The 20,262-nt window shown below is 35.7% G+C and overlaps 1 protein-coding gene across 2 annotated transcripts in view; it reads right to left on the bottom strand.

Annotated features, from left to right (window-relative positions):
• Positions 1–8,486: 8,486 nt before the first annotated feature.
• Positions 8,487–20,262, bottom strand: part of MINDY2 (MINDY lysine 48 deubiquitinase 2) — a 77,674-nt gene continuing 65,898 nt past the window's right edge. For both annotated transcript variants that reach the window (XM_043555319.1, XM_043555320.1), the window contains 3 exons: positions 15,872–16,045; positions 12,780–12,977; positions 8,487–9,153 (listed from right to left, as the gene is read on the bottom strand). In XM_043555319.1, coding sequence (XP_043411254.1) covers positions 9,025–9,153; positions 12,780–12,977; positions 15,872–16,045 — 501 coding nt within the window. In that variant the 3' untranslated portion in view covers positions 8,487–9,024. The remainder of the gene's footprint in view (positions 9,154–12,779; positions 12,978–15,871; positions 16,046–20,262) is intronic.

Genomic DNA, 20,262 nt, shown 5'->3' on the forward strand with positions numbered 1-20,262 from the left:
GTCTCCTGCTATATTTTATTCTTGACAAATGAGTAATCTAATAGTCTTCTAGGAGAACATGCCACAATTTCCAGTTTTATCTGGTATTATTATATTATTCTATGCATTCTAAAGTTTTGTTTGTTCCATGCTTTTCACTCTGGGTCATTCTGAGTCCAGGTTAATCTCAGCCCTCATGGTAGGGTCAGCATTAAATCTGGAGATAACAGAAAAATGTCTGCTTTTATAGGCTTAAGTAGCTTTCTTAATCTCCTTAATCAGTCTTTCTTAAAGTTCTTGGCTTGTTAAAAAAAAAAGTTTTCCCTAGTCTATTAGTACTAATCTGTTGCAATTTATTTTGTTATGTATATCACATTTTATATGCATTATTTTTAAACTTTATAACAAGGTATAAATTATGACATTTTAGTGTAGAAAACAGGCTGTGTAGTATTAATTTGCTCTAAGATTAGTGGGTACTTTTAAAAAAGACCAATAGGCCTGATTTTGCAAATTTCTGCAGGCTTGAAACAGATATGACTTAAAAAGTCCAGGGTCAGAATTTGAACACAGATCTGGCCTAGACCTATATGTCCCCTTCCAGATATATTTGTGAGCACAGCCTCTGGAGTCAAACTACTTGGTTTCAAAACTCAGCTCCAAAAATTAATAGGTGCGTATTTCATCGGGTAATATAAAGTGAAAAAGAGACCCTGCAAGGAAAGATATGAGACAGGAAAGGACAATGCTGCTTACTCTAGTTTTGTTGGAAGTGTTCTTTCATCAACTCTGGGAGGATACAGGATGATGCCCAAGGAAAATCAGAGGCAGGAATAAAGGAATAGGAATTTTAGTTCCCTCTATCTACATAACTTTTATTTTTTTAATATTTATTTATTTATTTTTTTAAGAGACAGAGAGGGAGAACAAGTTGGAGAGGGGCAGAGAGAGAAGGACAGACAGATACCAAGCAGGCTCTGCGCTGTCACTGCAAAGCCTGACATGGTGCTCAATCTCACAAAATGTGAGATCATGACCTGAGCCAAAACCAAGAATCAGATGGTTAACCAACTGAGCCACCCAGGCACCCCCATAATTTTTTTTAAGTTTATTTATTTATTTTGAGAAAGAGAGCAGGAGAGGGACAGACAGAGGGAGAGAAAGAATCCCAAACAGACTCCATGTTCTCAGCGTGGAGCTGACATGGGGTTCAATCTCACAAACTGTGAAATTTTGACCTGACCTGAAAACAAGAGTCAGATGCTTAACTGAGTGAGCTACCCAGGCACGCTGAACTTTTATGCTATAGGAGAAGATGGATTCAATAACCCAACTTACTTATTTCACTTATTTAAAGGACAGGGAAACAATAACTATTAAAGGAATTAAAAAATTCCTCTAAATAGATATTCAAATTCATTTAAAGTGCCAAGAAAATCAAGATGAGTAAGACATGCTTCCTGTTCTTAAAAGCCTCGCAATCTAGCTTAATTGCTATAATGAGGGGAGGTCAAGAAAACACTATGTGTAATGATTAATTCTGTTTAAAGGGCTATGGTGTCTGAGAAAACTTTGACAGAAATGGCAGACATTAGCTGATTTGGACAAAAATTTCATATTAAGTTTGGCTTGGTATAAAGATAAAGTGATCCCTTCTCAGCTCTTTCTAACTTAGTCTTCCAAAAGGATAAGAGTATCAGATATAATGAATCTACCATTGGGATCCAGTAGTTGACTATAGTTTAGAGTTGACTGTTTTTTTGTTCATTGCCTCTTGGGTTAAAATCCATCTTTATCAAGTGTTGGTCCATTAAGCATCTGACATCTGCTCAGGTCATGATCTCACAGCTTGTGGGTTCGAGCCCCGTGTAAAACTCTGTGCTGACAGCTCAGGGCCTGGAGCCTGCATTAGATTCTGTGTCTCCCCCTCTCTCTGCCCCTCCCCTGCTTATGCTCTGTCTCTCTCCTTCAAAAATAAATAAACATTAAAAAAAAAATGGGGCGCCTGGGTGGCTCAGTCGGTTAAGCATCTGACTTTGGCTCAAGTCATGATCTCAGAGCTCATGGGTTCGAGCCCCACGTCCGGCTCTGTGCTGACAGCTTATAGCCTGGGGCCTGCTTCAGATTCTGTGTCTCCCTCTCTCTCTGCCCCTCCCCAACTTGTGCTCTCTCTCCGCTTCAAAAATAAACAAACATTAAAAACAAAGAGTTGGTCCAATTCTAAGAGTTAATCCTAGAGTTCACAATTCTAAATATGAATCAATGTCACTTCTCCATCTCTCCATTTCCCCACTTTGTAAGAAGTACCTTAATGAGATGAATATACATAACAGAAAGACTGTTTGGTCTAAATATCAAAGTTTATTGAAATAAAATATAATCTATAATAAAAAATACTAAGGGTGTTATCACTGGTTACAGTTTTAAGTATATTAACAAAAGGTCCAACATTTTAATCCAAGAATGACACTATCCTTGTGGTACTACAACAAACATGAAATTAAATGTTGAATAATACTGAATAATTCTATCAGAAATATTTTACACTTTCCCATCTATGTTCAATATGCCTTTTTAAAGGAATAGCCTCCAAAAGTGAAACTTTTGGAATATGTTTAAGACATAGTTTTTAGAATTAAATAGTTTTAACATAATTAGCATTTAAAACAATAACTTTCTTTCATAGAAATTCAGTTCAATTCTAAGCTGGGTAGATGCTTTTAGGTATCATTTGAAAAATGTATTTCAATGCTGTTTTGTATCAATTTCTAGGGGTGCTATTATTCTCAAACTGGAATTAAAGCTGGTCATGAAGCAAAGTGGATGAATTGTTTCAGAAGTAGAAAGGGCATTAAGATAGTAAAGAAAAGGATAAAATAGGTGCTCATACACAATCTATATATTCAAACTCTTTGAGAACTCTATTTCAGTTGGCCAATCTTGGCCTAGCACAAAGAGATCTGTATGTCATAGCAACTTCCTGACCCAAACAGTCAGACAGTGAAGTGGAGGAAGAAAACTTGTTTCTTCTTGCGACATTTCAAAATCACTCGCTCTGCAGTCATTATACCATTTCACTTCCTATTCCCCAAAATGTGTGCCACATCCAATTATTCTGCACAATTCAAGGAAAAAGACTCACAGCACTAACTTTAGGAAATGACTTTCAGGTACCTCTGAAGTTTCACAAGTGAAGATTATCCAATTATCCCTTTTGCTGACTGCTGTGGAGCAATCATACATCATTCTTCTATGATATTGTCCTACTTGTGATGTGTGGATCTGTGAAAACAATAGTTGTCATTTTATTGAGGAAAATCGCCTTTTAACAAAAACCATTGGAAGTTTTTCAAATCCTCATCTTTAAAAATCTGTAGAACTATGATATCCACTGTACTCTGGAAAATAATGATTATATCATACAACTAAGATGTGAAAAGGAGTAAAAACTGACAAAATTGAGACACATCAGACAGATCTTCAAAGATTAAATGCCAATCTTAGTCTATAAACATATTCTACTAGTCAGAATCACTCTATAGGATATTTTACTTATAATGCCCATTTGGACAGGTCACTGATATGGGAATTTAGATGGGAATTTGTGTTTTCTGACTTCCTATTTAAAGTTGTAACTACCAGACCCAAAGAAGCCAGCATCACCATCAGAAGAATTCTGCTTTGTATATCCTCTTAGTAGGAGGCATCTCTGCCGCTCTGTAGTGTAGTTAAGATGGATATAAAGTTTTTAAAATTCATGACAAATTATTAAGTTATTTGAAAAAATTCTTAAATTCTTAAAGTTAAAATATTAGGTAAAGAACAGGCACTGCAGAATAACAATAGAACTCTTTTTGTCTTTTAAATCTACTGTGATTTAAAGTTTAGGTTTTGTATTTCTGCTATGGTATTTCAATACCTTATATGGGATAGTACCATGTTCTAAAAAATACTGTTATAGGGAGAGAAGTCTAAATCTCAGGACAAAAGGACAAACCCGAACTTGAAGCAACAGTTGGAAGACTTTTACCCAGTTTTTTAAAATTTAATGTTTTTAGATCAGAAAAGTGAAACTAGAAATTAGAATACTTTATGTAAAAATACATACGCATATCACAATGTATTAAACTCTAATTTCTAACAGCAGAGACCCTGGGATTAAGTAAGAGACATGCATGAATTAAAAAATTAAGATAAATCTTCAAAAGAAGTTAAAATTATCAGGGTCCTGCAATCTGTCCCTCAGACTCCATTATCTCTCTTTCGTAAATTTTTTTGGCTAACAAGCCTTCGATTTTAAACTTTGTTTTAAAGTGTCACCTGAGAAAAGTAACGTTGATTCTTCATAAGATTTTCTCAGTAGCTATAATATCAGTAAAATAAAATAAAATAAAATAAAATAAAATAAAATAAAATAAAATAAAATAAAATAAAACAAAACAAAACAAAAAGCCATTATATTCCTAGAGAACCTAGGAACTCTCATCCATGCGCAAAAGTTTTACATGTATGTATTAGTGACCTGATACCAATGTGCTTTTTTACATGGAGAAAAAGGCAAAGGGAATCTAAATACTTAGATATATGAAAGATACTGGAAAAAATAGACTTTTAATGCTTTTTATACTCCCGAAATTCTCTTGATTTTGATCATATAGTCCAAAAGCAACTGCAAAATACATTTTAGGAAGAGATAATGCCATACTCAAAGACAAGGTAATTTTACAAATTTAACAGCATTAAAAAAACTGACTTTAGGGGTGCCTGGGTGGCTTGGTCGGTTGAGCTTCCGACTTCGGCTCAGGTCATGATCTCACGGTCCGTGAGTTCGAGCCCCGCGTCGGGCTCTGGGCTGATGGCTCAGAGCCTGGAGCCTGCTTCCAATTCTGTGTCTCCCTCTCTCTCTGCCCCTCCCCTGTTCATGCTCTGTCTCTCTCTGTCTCAAAAATAAACAAACGTTAAAAGAAATTTTTTTTTTAAAAAACTAAGAAATATTGTGATTGGGGAAAAGATCTGCACACTCAAGAACAAAAACTATATATATGATTATTTAAGTAATACTCTGAGCTTATACTTTGTCCTTTACTCAGGAGTGTTAACGCTCTGAAAAAATGAACATCCTTTACATATTTAGAGTAAACTGAGGCATAGAAAGTTTGTCCATGGAAAGATAAAAGCCAGATTTTTAGACATAAAACAGTTCAGAATTCCTATTTCTAGCTCCTTAAAATACAAATTACATACTATCTTTAATGCCTCCATGTATTTTGTCAAACATTAGTAAGTTTACAATTATAGTTTAAGTTGTATGCCCAAATATTGTACGACAGGCAAAGCCTGTAGGTTTTCTATCGTATTTTAAAATAACTGGAATATTTAATAGGAAATTAAGTGAAATGTAATCATTTTGCTTTAAAGCAATTTTTTTTTTAAATAAATGAAGTTTGAGGACAGTTCTGGAAATTTTTGCCTTGAATGTATTTCTCCAGCAGGACTTTATAAATATCAGCTTCATATGCCAACATTAATATGAGGACTATAATTCTTTCCTTAGATATCTATTTGCCTTCTAGTCCTCTTTTCTCTCAAGATCTCTCTTAATGACCTGAGCTGGTGATTCAGTAAAAACAAAGTGTTAAGGTTTTGTGCAAGTACAAAATGGTTAATGTTGGATTCAGTCAATTAATCTCTAATACTAACTTGCTTCATTAAGCTAAGATCAAGAAGTATGAGGAAGAATTTGAAACATAATATGGGATAAGTAGTCAAATACTAGAAATATGAGAGACTAAAACAAAATATATTATACAACTTAATCCTGAACTCTAGTCTATGCCTCATTCAACTGTTAAGCCAACAGATACCCTGAAACATGGAAGAAGTTATTTCACCTAAGCACACTGGACCAGCATATTATAAGAAACAGCCAGTGCCAATTTTAGCTGCCCCAAACGGCTTAGGTTATTTATGTGTGTGTGTATTCTTAAATGGTAAAATTTGAGGGAAGGTTCCCAGATTCCTTTGACAATAGAAGTCATGGATCCTTGCTTCAAACACACACACTCACATGCGCACGCGCGCGCGCACACACACACACACACTCTCTCTCTCTCTCTCTCTCTCTCTCTCTCTCTCTCACGTACTTCTAAGTGTTGATAACCTATTGTAAATCACAGCATTGTTGATTCACTGGGGTTACACATGAGGACACTTTTCATATTGCTAACAAAGACTGGTCACTAAACTTATGAAATAGCCTTTGAAAGTACAAGAAAGTGCAGTGACCACATCCATTCATTCATGTCTCTTTTGCTAGCTGTAATAGTGATCGGTTGATACAAATGTGTCCCTAATCTAGCCTACAAATATTAAAAACAAAAATGTTTAAGTTCTAACTTCTGCTAGCAGTTCATGTAACAGTTTTCAAGTACTACAAAATATTGCAAAGGAAAGCCTGTAATACACCACTATCAAATTCCAATATCCCCAAACCAGCAATGAAATGTCTGAATATGTAATTTGTTGCCTTGAGCAAAATTTAAGAATATAAAGACACAATAGCTCTAACCTTCAAGGTTGGGAAACCAGTATCTCCCAAGAAGTTTGTTTTAATAGAATTGAACATTTAGTTTTTTCCTCACAGTAATCAAAGCAAACATTTTATCAGTATTACTCTTGGTATATCAAACTGAATTCCAGGAATGTAAGAAAGTCTGAGTTGGAAATATTATGTAGAAAAAAGGTTGAATTAACAAACACATTACATTTTTTAGTTATTTTTTATAAGTATACATTGACATCTACTTATCTGATAGCAGCACTGCTGGTTTTGAGTTGTTTTTTTTTTGTTTTTTGTTTTTTGTTTTTTGTTTTTTTCCTTCCAGAGGGAATGCAGAATGGCAGTATTATCTTTGGAACAAATTAAGAAGATAGTAACAAGTAACAGAAGAATAACTTTTACACATATATTTTTCAAGGGTAATAAATAGATAAGTATATAATTATGGAAAAATACGCCTCAAATATGCTTTTTAAAATTTCTCAGGATTTACTGTTTTGTTTTTCTTATTAAAATATAATGCACTGTCACTACTATCTCTTCTAGGAAAAACAAACCCTAAGGTTTCATTTTCCTCCTCCAACCAATAGAGTGATATCAAGAGTAAACTTGAACTAAGGTCAACTTGCTTGAGCCAACAGAGAATTCTGTAGTAATTTGATTATTTCACAATGTACACATATTCTAGGTTATTAACAAGAGACTCACCAGATATTTTGTATCAAAGTGTTATACCCCAAACAGGTTCTCTGATGATTTATCATGCTAGTATAGGAAATCTGAAGGAGTAACAAATGGTATAACATAACCAGACATGCAATACAGAAGGACATGACATAAAAGATACAGCTTGACCCTGGATTTTTCCCTTAGAATAATTCCTTCCATAAATAAGACTTTACTTTTTATTTTTACATACAGACTCATCCTATAAATAGTCTTGGATCATGGAGAATGTTAAAGACATAGTTTAAGAACTCTACACCACATTTTTTTTTTGTAGTCTACTGTCACCCCAGACCACAAAAAACATTCTCCAAGTGGATGCTCAGGTTAGATAAAGATGCTCCTAAACAAATTTACTGAGGCTTAGAATGTAAATCACATAACTACCTGCAGCAGCAATAGTCTTTTCAAAAATGACTAAATCAAACTTTTAAATATAAAGCATATATAAAAAGGACTATTAAGGATAGTAGAAATACAGGAAAATATGTGTTGCCTCATAATAAAGTTCAATAAATATTCTTTCTGAATCCTATAAACACTACAAGATGTTATAGGTCTATTTGGTTCCCATAAGTTAAAAAAGTCTGATTGCTTTTACATAAATTCCTCCCAATTCTTATCTATTTTCAAACAGATTTTTATTAATGCGTTTCACTAGACTCAGAGATTATATCTCTAACTTCCTTTCAGAAATGTGCTTTTTTGTTGGCTTTACTAAGTATACGTAATTTTCTAGCAAATAAACATGATTTAAATTTTAAGGTTCAAGGTAATTCTAGAAAAAGGTAGACATTTGAACTATCTGCTTTTCTATATTCCTGTATTTACAAGGCCTAGCATCCACTGTGGTTTCCTTCTTATCAGTTATCGCACTTTCAATAAATAGTAACTGTAGTACAAGTTACATATATTAAAGATTTCAAAATTCCTCAAAATTTCACAACACTACAAAGTCATTAATATCTGATTTTACAGAATATGAGTATTAGTGTTATGTAATTTTTTTGCTATTGGAAAAGAAATACAACTTATTTTTTCTATCTAAATTAAACTCAAGCTCCATTATCAGTTCTCAAGATAGTATCTAAAATGTACATTCCTAAAGAAAGGTAAAGCTGTTCAAGGGCTGAACTAGTCCAATACAGGATTAAAGGTTATTTATTTGTTATTTTTTGTCTTGGTTTGTTTCTTGTGTTTTGTGTGTGTGTGTGTGTGTGTGTGTGTGTGTGTGTGTGTGTGAGATTGTGTGTGTCTGTGTGTGTGTGTGTTTTCCTTTTATATCCCTATATTAACCCCCTGGTTTCTCTTGGATTAGATAATAATTTAACATTGTAAAAATTAATTTCAGAAACTATTGTGCTAATATTTAGATTTCAGGAAGGAATCAGACAAAATCAGTTACCTCCATTCATTGTTAGAACAAAAGATAAAATAGCTTACTAACTGATATGAGTTATGAATGTCACTATGACACAAAATTTGCTGTGATTTGCTTATTTGGCTACAAGTGCAGTATTTTTCATGTATGATACCACACAGCATTTCCAACTTGTAACGCGAAACTCCAGCTCACGAAGAGTGTACTGTGTGACTTGAAAAAGTCTGATTGTAACTAAGTAACAACCTTTCCCCTGAAAAACATGAACAAAATCCATTGGGAAATCAGGCACAGACGGTATTTATCGGTTTTTCTTCCTTTCCTCCTGTGGTTTTGTTTCTCAAGACATACAGACGCATCCAACAGAACCCACCACTTGTTACAAAATGACACAGCTATTTTTGTCCTTTTCTTTTTCTTTATCTTTTTCTCGAGGTTCCTTTCGTTTACGTTCACTATTCCCAGATTGTCTTCCACTTGATGGAGAGGCTTGTGCTGGCTGGCTTTGCTTTAAGAAAAATAAACAGGAAGAAATTACCTCAACTTTCTAAGGTGCTTAATCATAGTTATCTAGAAAGAAAAACCATAAGAGTGAAAGGAATCATTAATTAAAAAAAGTTATTTGGTCACAGACTTGTTATATGGTATCTGAGTAACTGCCTCTATCATTTTAGATAGATCTAATTAATGTATTAATTATTATAAGTAAAAGAAATTTCAAACAATAAATAATGTGGAGGATTATATTCCCTGAAGCCTCAAATTCAAGAAATATTTGTTAAAGTTTATGTTAAAGAAATTGACAACTTTTGGTAAACTAAGTTCCCTAAGACCTCATCAAATACTATAATAAACAGATTTTCAAGGAGAAAAAAAAAATCCTGAGAACTTTGAGTGTGAAATAAGTGTATTCTGTGCAATAAGAAAATGTTTTTAGTGAAGAGCTAGTAAAAATACACCAGGTTTTAAATTTTAACCTTGGAGTAATCAATATTTGAACTAGAAATATAAATACTTAGTTTAATGGAGACCTCTATGTTTAAAATTTCATCAGACCTTAAAGAGCATCTTATCTTCTTTGTATCCTAAGTCAGAGGAACAGTTCTGGCATGGTACAGTTAAACATAACAAAAGGAGAATTTCTTTCATTTTCTCATTTTTCATACATCTCAATAAAATGAGATTTAACACAAAGGAACCCACTTATAGTCACATTTGCAGTGCTTAAAACGTTTAACTGGGAAAAGTGAAAAGTGGAAATGTGCTAATCTTTGTTGAATACTTAGTACATGTCATACATTGGCTTAAGTACTAACCTTATTTGTCCTTAAACAGAAATCTAAGAGTTAAGCATTATCTTTTATTTTCAAGATAGGGAAAATGAGGCTGAGAGAGGTAGGGGACTTTGATCCCCCTGGTAAGGGGATACAGAAGCAGGAAATGCAATCCATGTCTATCTGGCTCTGAAGTGTACCCTGTTACCAGTAGTACTTCATACTGCCCTGGAATTTTTACAGAAGACTTTGTTCCAATTGGTTGATATTCTTTGGAGCTATTAACAACTTAAATTTGATTCAATTGCAGCAAAAATAATAAAATGCCTAGGAATAAACTTAACCAAAGAGATGAAAGACCTATACTCCTAAAACTATAAAACACTGATGAAAGACAATGAAGATGACACAAAGAAACAAAGACATTCCATGCTCACCAAGTGGAAGAATAAATATTGTTAAAACGTCTATACTACCCAAAGCAATCTACAGATTTAATGAATTCCTATCACATACCAACACCATTTTTCACAGAACTAGAACAATCCTAAAATTTGTATGGAACCACAAAAGACATCAAATAGCCAAAGCAATCTTGAAAAAGAAAAACAAAACTGGAAGCTTCACAATTCTAGACTTCAAATTATATTACAAAGCTGTAACAATCAAAACAGTATGATACTGGCACAAAAACAGACACATACCTCAATGGAACAGAACAGAAAATCCAGGAAGAAACCCACAGTTAATATGGTCAACTAATCTTTGACAAAGGAAGAAAGAATATATAACAGGAAAAAGTCTCTTCAACAAATGGTGTTGGGAAAATTGGACAGCTACATGTAAAAGAATGAAACTGGACCACTTTCTTACACCATACATAAAATAAACTCAAAACAGATTAAGGACCTAAATGTGAAACCTGAAACGATAAAGATACTAGAAGAGAGCACAGGAAGTAATTTGTCTGCCATAACAACATCTTTCTAGATATGTCTCCTGAGGCAAGGAAAACAAAAGCAAAAATAAACTATTGGGACTACATCAAAATAGAAAGCTTCTGCAAAGCAAAGGAAGCAATCAAACTAAAAGACCACCTACTGAACGGGAAAAGACATTTATAAGTGATTTATCTGATAAAGGGTTAGTATCCAAAATATATAAAGAACTTACAAAACTCAACACCAAAAAATCCAAATGATCCTATTAAAAACTGGGCAGAAGACATGAACAGAGATCTCTCCGAAGAGGACAAACAGATCGTCAACAGACACATGAAAAGATGATGAGAACGACTCATCAGGTAATGCAAATCAAAACCACAATGAGGTATCACCTCACACCTGTCAGAAAGGCTAAATTAAAAAAACATAAGAAACAACAAGTGTTTTCGAGGATTTGGAGAAAAAGGAACCCTTGTGCACTGTTGGTGGGAATGAAAATTGGTGCAGCCACCGTGGAAAACAGTATGGAGGTTCCTCAAAAAATTAAAAATAGAAGTAACCTATCTATGATCCAGTAATACACTACGGGGTATTGACCCAATGAGTACAAAACACTAATTCAAATGTATACATGCATGCCTATGGTTACTGAAGCATTATTTACAATAGCCAAATTATGGAAGCAACCTAAGGGTCCATCAGTAGATGAATGGACAAAGAAAATGTGCCATAGGAGCGCATGGGTGGCTCAGTGGGCTAAGCATCTGACTTCGGCTCAGGTCATGATCTCATGGCTCATGAGTTCGAGCCCCATGTTGGGCTCTGAACTAGCAGCTCAGAACCTGGAGCCCGCTTCCAATTCTGTGTCCCCCTCTCTCTCTGTCCCTCCCCCACTCACACACTGTCTTTCTCAAAAATAAACATTTTAAAAATGTGGTAGATATATACAATGGAATATTACCCATTAGAAAAATGAGAGTACCTGGCTGGCTCAGTTGATTGAGTGTCCAACTTCAGCCCAGGTCATGAACTCACGGTTCACGAGTTTGAGCCCCGCATCAGGCACTGTACTGACAGCTCAGAGCCTGGAGTCTGCTTCAGATTCTGTGCCTCCCTCTCTCTCTCTGCCCCTCCCCAGCTCATGCTCTATCTCTCAAAAATAAATAAAAACATTTTAAAAATGAAATCTTGGGTTGCCTGGGTGGCTCAGTCGGTTAAGTGTCCAACTTTGCCTTAGATCATGATCTTGCAGTTCATGAATTCGAGCCCCAAAATGGGCTCTGTGCTGACAGCTCAGAGCCTGGAGCCTGCTTTGGATTCTTTGTTTCTCCCTCTCTGTCCCTTCCCTGCTCATGCTCTCTCTCAAAAATAAACATTTTTTAAAAATTAAAAAAAAATGAAATCTTACCATTTGCAATAACATGGATGGAGGTAGTGAGTACAATACTAAGTGAAGTAAGTCAGAGAAAGACAAATACCATATGATTTAACTCATACATGGAATTTAAGAAACAAAACAAATGAACAAAGAAAAACAAAGACAAAACAAAACACTCTTAACTATAGAGAACAGAGATGCTTCCCAGAGGAGAGGGGGATGGGGGAAATAGGTGAAGGGGACTAAAAGAACACTTAGCTTGATGAGCACTGAGTAATGCATAGAATTGTTAAATCACCAAATTGTACACCTAGAACTAATAGAACACTATGTTAACTCTACTGGAATTAAATTTTTTAACTGAAAAATCTTGCCCTCAGAATCTCAGGAAAAATAATTTTACTAAATAAGAAGTATATTAAGATAAACACAAACTTAGGACAATGCCATAAAATCCACAGGTGCTAACATGCTAATGTAATTGAAGAATCAATACCTAATTTAAAATACTTATCTTGCCACGAATCCTAGCTTTTACCTGGGCCTGTGGAGAAGCAGAAGCAGCAGCTGCTGCTGCTGCTTGTTCCTGTTCCTGGTAATATTGAGAAGCCCGTCTATCCTCCTCTTCTTGGAGTTTCTTTGCTAGTTCCAAATCACTGATTCCTTCGGGTATTTGTTCCCAGTTGATCTCTTGGCTCTGCTGTTCTTGTTGTAGAGATAATGCCATAAGATAGTCCTAAGAAATTAAATTATAAACCTCTTTAGCCATGAGATTTCACTCAAGAACTGGTAAGTGTAAATGCAGAAGTTGTACCTACAAAACTATGAGAATGGCTTTTAAAAAACATACCAGAGCTTAAATATAAAAATTAAAGCTATCTAAGTGTTTGAGAGCTACAATTTCAGTGATGCTGCCATTGTTCTAAATATTCTTGGAATTCGTTTAAAATTATTTCTAGAAGCAGTATATAAAGCATTCAAGAAAGCTTTAAAAACAACTCCCCTAGGGGTGCCTGGGTGGCTCAGTGGGTTAAGCATCCAACTCTTGATCTTGGCCAACTCTTGATCTCGGGTCTTGAGTTCAAGCCCTGCACTGGGCTCTGCAATGGGCATGAAACCTACTTAAATGAAAGCAAAACAAAACAAAACAAAACAAAACAAACAAAAAAAAACAATTCCCTAAAAACCAAAACCAAAAAAAAAAAAAAAAACCCTCACCAAACTCCCCCTATGGGTGCCTGGGTGGCTCTGTCTAGAGCATGCAACTCTTCATTTTGGGGTTGTGAGTTCAAGCCCCATGTTGGGCATAGAGCCTACAAACAAAAATAAAATAAACCTTGCCCAGTTTATGAAAGAAACACATCTGCAGAAAATTGAAACAAAATAAAGAAGTATAAATAAGTTAAAATTGCCATATCATTATGCAAAGATAACTATTATTAATAATTGATATATATCCACCTAGTTTTTTCTGCATTAACACACAAACTCAAACACATCTTCCAACCCCCATTTAATGTCAAAAAACTTTTTTTTAAAATAAGAATTTCCCCAAATCATTTATTAAATGGTCTTCCAAAACGTGATTTTTAAAGGCAGCAGTTTTCCAACATACAGGCATATTCAATTACTTAAACACCTTTTCCTCCCATCTCCCACACACCCAAATTATTTCCTCTGAGAAAAAGTGATGCATCTTCGGCTGAAAGTTGTATAATCTGGGGCGCCTGGGTGGCTTAGTTGGTTAAGCACCCAACCAGCTCAAGTCATGATCTCACGGTTTTTGAGTTCAAGTCCCATCTTCGACTCTGCTGATAGTTCAGAGCCTGGAGCCTGCTTCGGATTCTGTGTTTCCCTCTCTCTTTCTCTGCCCCTCCCCGCTTGAGCACGTGCACATACACACTCTCTCTCTTTCCTTCAGAAATAATAAATGAGTAAACTTAAAAATACTTAACACCCACATTCATTAAGAATTAGTACTGAATGAAACTTGACTACGCTGTTTATCTCTCCCAGTCTATCCTCAAAGTAAGAGAATATTAACCACCCACAGAAGATATCTAAAAGGTGGTTATCTGTGAAGACCTTGGACTATCTAGCATGAATATCTTACTAATATGAAGAATTTGCCCTTCAAATTTTTCTCACTTCTTCAAACTGCTCTTTGCCAAGTCCCTAGGTCTTAAATCCACTCTTTCCTTGCTATTTCCACAGACAGTATCATGTATCTTTTTTCTCACATCTTACATCTTTACTACTGTAGCAATCTATTGCCTTACCTTCATTCCCTCTGCTCCGATATTTTTTATATATAGTGTTAGAAAAATCTTGCACATTTCTCAAGTAATATATATATTTTAAATAACCCCATAAAGCTTCTGAAGGAAAATGTGTATGTTGATTATTATAGCTGTTTGGATACTTAACTTCCAAAAGTCCAAGAAAGATTAGCATCTTTGAATCAAGTATTCTTCTGTGCAACTGCCGTTATAGAGGATGACATATAATAGTTAATTGGTCAAATATCGGCCTCTGTTAGACTATAGAATTGTGAGGATTGTACTATATGATTTATCTGTGAGTCCCCAGGAGCTTGTTAATAGTACCAGGAATACAACAGCTCAGTGAATATTGGCTAAATGAACAGTCTATCTTATCTACTTAAATTGTTATCAGCATCTGATGTTATCAGCATTAGACTCATGTGCTAACTGTTCAACATGACCAATTTTCTGCCTCAGTCAGGGAAGAAGTCATATCACTGTTATACTTCCAATAGTAAACACTCCTATGGCTCCAAGCCTGCCAACCTATAGCAGGCAAAGATCTCATCGGTCTCACTTCTTAATGAGAATTCTACTCACTTGAGCAGCACTTGTTGTAAATGTCTGCTTACCTTGGACTCTAAGACTTCATACGTTTTACTTTTTACCCACTGCATGCTATCTTCAAGACTCTTTTTTCTACTTTTTCTGACTACCCAAATATATCTTAAATCTGTACTCATCTCTAACGCCAGTGCTCAGCCATCATCACCTCTCGCTTGAATTGCTAGTCTCCATTTATACCTGTGTAATTCCTATGCATTCTTCACATAGCAGCCTTTAAAAAAGGTAGATCATCTTATTTCCATGTTTAACACTTGCCGTATCTTCCCTACAATTAAAATAAAATTCAAACTCTGTACCATGACCTTCACAATTCAATATACACTGGCCTTCTGAACCAAAGTGTAGAGTCAATGTACAACACCTAAAATGATCATTTACTGATTTAGAAAATGTCAGGAAAATTTCACAAGCATATAAATGAATAAATCTTTAGTTCAAAAGTTTTGGATAACTGAATTCACATTTGAAAGGAGAATTTAAAAATTTTTTTAAGTTTATTCATTTACTTTTGAGAGAGAGAGAGACAGCACGAGTGGGGGAGGGGCAGAGAGAGGAGAGAGAGAATCCCCAGCAGGCTCTGCGCTGAGAGCGCAGAGCCTGATGCAGGGCTCGAACTCATGAAGCTGGGAGATCATGACCTGAGCCAAAACCAAGAGTCGGAATGCTTAAATGACTGAGCTACCGAGGTGCCCCAAAAGGAATGAGCATTTTAAATGATATGAAAAGAAAGCAAATCTACCTGATCTATCTGATCCTGTTGTCCTCTGTATACGGTTTCAGGATCTGAAGGAGGACGCAGATGAAATTCTGAGTCACAGAAATTTCCATCACCATCCACATTGTGTAGGCTTTCCCAAACAACTTTTTCTTCCGTAAGAAACCCCTGGTCTGTTACCAGCAAATACAGTAGACCCTTAATAAGAAAGAAAAAAGACTGTTAAATGGATCAAAACTGGTTAATATTTATGGGAAATTTCATCTGTATGTTTATAGCATATTAATGATTCCTAGTAGTTAGATATAATAAATGGCAGACAAAGTAGATATCTTATTTGTTCACTGAATTAAGTCAACCTGGGTTTGAATATAGTTCATAATTGGTATACTATAGTATAATGACATTTGGGAAGCTGCTGGCAAACTCAACTACCACATGACTTACAAATAGCCTTTGGGGGTATATAATCTCATTTTATATAACAGAAATATAATCTACAAGTTCCTTAAAAACATATCAGGTAACAAATGTTACAAAGTCACAACAAAATGATATCACATTGCCTGCTTATTAAAAAAATTAAGCTTATGACTAACCTAATTCATACTAATTTTTTCTTTTTCTGCACCATTAGCTGTTCTTCTTTTGTATACCAATAGTACTTGGTACTTATTTCTATTATAGCAATGAATCACACTGTGCCACGACTGTGTTTCCCTGCGTCATTCCCAGACTACATTTTTAACTGTCTGTATCTCTGGGCCTAGGGTGGGGTGATCATAAAGTTGAAACCTAAATTTACTGAATTGATTAATGAATTCATTTGTATTTATAGTCACTACCACAGAATTTAGTACCGACTTCTAATTTTTCATATGGATTAGCTCTAAGTCCAATCATATGTAAAGTGTCCCTAGTATTACATGTAAGGCTTAGAAGCCATTTTTCCTTCATATAGGCCAAGGATATGGCTTTCATTTTACTTGCTCAGGGTTCCCACTGGTTAATATAGTACTTATTACTGCACAAGATTCATGCTTTTCATGTTATTTCATCACAATTAATCTTAGTAATTAAGAAACTCCTTTAAAGAGTTTGGTGGTAGGGTTAGAGAAATCATTGAATAGATCCACAACTATACGGTCAACTCATCTTCCACAAAGCAGGAAAGAATATCCAATGGAAAAAAGACAGTCTCTTCAACAAATGGTGTTGGGAAAACTGAATAGCAACATGCAAAAGAACGAAACTGGCCTCTCTCTTACACCACACACAAAAATAAATTCAAGATGGATGAAAGACAAATGTGAGACAAGAAACCATCAAAATCCTAGAGAACACAGGCAGTAACTTCTTTGACATCAGGCTGTAGGAACTTCTTACTAGATATGTCTCCTAAGGCAAGGGGAAAAAAAAGGAAAAACAAGTAACTGGGACTTCATCAAGATAAAAATCTTCTATAAAGTGAAGGAAACAACAAAACTAAAAGGCAACCTTCAGAATGGGAGAAGATATTTGCAAATGACATATCAGATAAAGGGTTAGTATCCCAAATATATATAGAACTTATACAACTCAACACCCCCCCCCCAAATAATCTGGTTAAAAAATGAGAAGACATGAATAGACATTTCTCCAAAGACATCCAGATGGCTAACAGACACATGAGAGAAGACGCTCAACATCACTCATCAGGGAAATACAAATCAAAACCACAATAAGGTATCACCTCACACCTGTCAGAATGGCTAAAATTAACACAGGAAACAACAGGTGTTGGTGAGGATGTAGAGAAAGAGGAACCCTCTTACACTGTCCATGGGAATGCAAACTGGTGTAGCCACTCTGGAAAAAAGTATGGAGGTTCCTCAAAAATTTAAAAACAGAACTATCCTACAATCCAGCAATTGCACCTCTAGGTATTTATTCAAAGGATACAAATATATACATATATATATACATATATATATGTGGAATATTACTGAGCCATAAAAAAGAATGAGATCTTTTCATTTGCAATGACAAGAAATCACTGAATAAAGTCTGAAATTTTATGTATTTAAAAAAATTAACGTTTATTCATTTTTTTTAATTTTTTTTTAACGTTTATTTATTTTTGAGACAGAGAGAGACAGAGCATGAACAGGGGAGGGGCAGAGAGAGAGGGAGACACAGAATCTGAAACAGGCTCCAGGCTCTGAGCGGTCAGCACAGAGCCCGAGGCGGGGCTCGAACTCACAGACCGTGAGATCATGACCTGAGCAGAGGTCGGACGCTTAACCAACTGAGCCACCCAGGCGCCCCATAACGTTTATTCATTCTTGAGAGACAGAGCATGAGTGGGGGTGGGGCAGAGAGAGAGAGAGAGGAAGACACAGAGTTCAAAGCAGGCTCCAGGCTCTGAGCTGTCAGCACAGAGCCTGATGTGGGGCTCAAACTACAAACCGTGAGATCATGACCTGAGTCGAAGTCAGACGCTCGATTGAGCCACCCAGGTGCCCCATAAACTCTGAAGTTTTTAAAAAAAACTAAATAGTGTTGAACATTTACTATGTGTCCAGCTCTGTGCAGCACAGCTGTTTCTAAAATATGAAATCCATCCTGTTGTCTACTACTAGTTACATCCAAGAGTTAGCTCTACATAGCTCTGATTAATTTATATGGTCATTGAAATTACTCAATCAACATGAAAGTATTCATAAAGAAAAACATTTTGGCATAAATAGTTTAAAGACTTCACTTTAAGCAAAAATTAAGTCCAGGCTCTTTTTTTTTTTTTTTAAATCAAGTAGGTTCCAATTAATCAAATATTTGAAGACCACCATATGCTCAGTATTATGCTAAGTGCTTGAGGATTCATATCATGGAAAGTAATGATCTCTCCTTACTTTGTATTGGGTACCCTTTTTTGTGATTCCATAGAATGCTGCATTTACCACTATCATAGCACTTTACACATTGAACTGTAGTAGTGTGTCTATTTACTTCTCTGTCTTAATGTATTTCAAGCTCCTTGAGGACCAGAGGCATGTTTTATTCATCCATGCATCCTCATTACTTAACATATTTTTAATGCCCAGTCAGGGTCTACTTTGTCCTAAAATAATTTGATAAAATAATTTAAGAGAAAACCTCAAAGTTCTTTCTAGCCAATATTCCACTGTTGAATAAATCTGACCCTTCTATACCTATACTTGTCACCGTACACTTTAACATATCATTATATTATACAATATTGAGATTTTACAATTTATTTTATGTACATCGTATATTAGAATGGCTACTAACTAGGAAAAGAAACCACAGTCTTACTCTCCAAGGACACTTTAAGATAGGTAAATTCTGGGGGTGCCTGGGTGGCTCAGGTGATTAAGCATCCAACTCTTGATTTTGGCTCAGGTCATGATCTCATGGTACATGAGCCCTGCACTGGGCTCTGTGCTGACAGCACGGAGCCCGCTTGGGATTGGCTCTCTCCCCCTATCTCTGCCCCTCCCGCACTCATGCTCACTCGCTCTCTCTCTCTCTCTCAAAATAAATAAGTAATCTTAAAAAAAGTCGGTTAAGGGGCGCCTGGGTGGCGCAGTCGGTTAAGCGTCCGACTTCAGCCAGGTCACGATCTCAAGGTCCGTGAGTTCGAGCCCCGCGTCGGACTCTGGGCTGATGGCTCAGAGACTGGAGCCTGTTTCCGATTCTGTGTCTCCCTCTCTCTCTGCCCCTCCCCCGTTCATGCTCTGTCTCTCTCTGTCCCAAAAATAAATAAACGTTGAAAAAAAAAAATTAAAAAAAAAAAAAAAGTTGGTTAAGTGTCTGACTTCAGCTCAGGTCATATTCTCACGGTTCTTGAGTTCGAGCCCCACATCGGGTTCTCTACTGTCAGCACAAAGCCTGCTTCAGATCCTCTATCCTCCTCTCTCTGCCCCTCCCACACTCTCTCTGTCTCTCTCAAAAATAAACATTAACAACAACAAAAAAGATGAGTAAATTCTGGGAGGGTTTGTTGAAAGCCATTACCACCCATAGCATACGAATATTTGTAAGCTTAACTAAAATGGTGTCTCTTTCTTGAAATAGATGTCCTGTCTGCTCATGGACCATCAGCCTCAATTTCTTCCTCTTTTAGATCTTGACATGTATCCAAAAAGTCTGTTACTAGTCCCCTGTCAACAATGCTGGTTATTACTCAACAGTTCCTTTATATAATTGCACTGTAGAATAGCAAAGTATGTATTAATTAGTACTGAATAGTTTAGGCCCATTTGTTCCTGAGAGTCTACAATTAAATCACCATCAAGAGTATTTCTTGCTTATATATCCTAGCACTTTTCTTCATTATCTAGTCAAAGCATTCTTTTCTAAACCTTGACTCTTTCTCCCAATCTTACTCACTAGTCTCTAAACACTAATTTTTA

This window comes from Prionailurus bengalensis, chromosome B3, assembly GCF_016509475.1.
Source record: "Prionailurus bengalensis isolate Pbe53 chromosome B3, Fcat_Pben_1.1_paternal_pri, whole genome shotgun sequence".
Classification (NCBI taxonomy): Eukaryota; Metazoa; Chordata; class Mammalia; order Carnivora; family Felidae; genus Prionailurus; species Prionailurus bengalensis.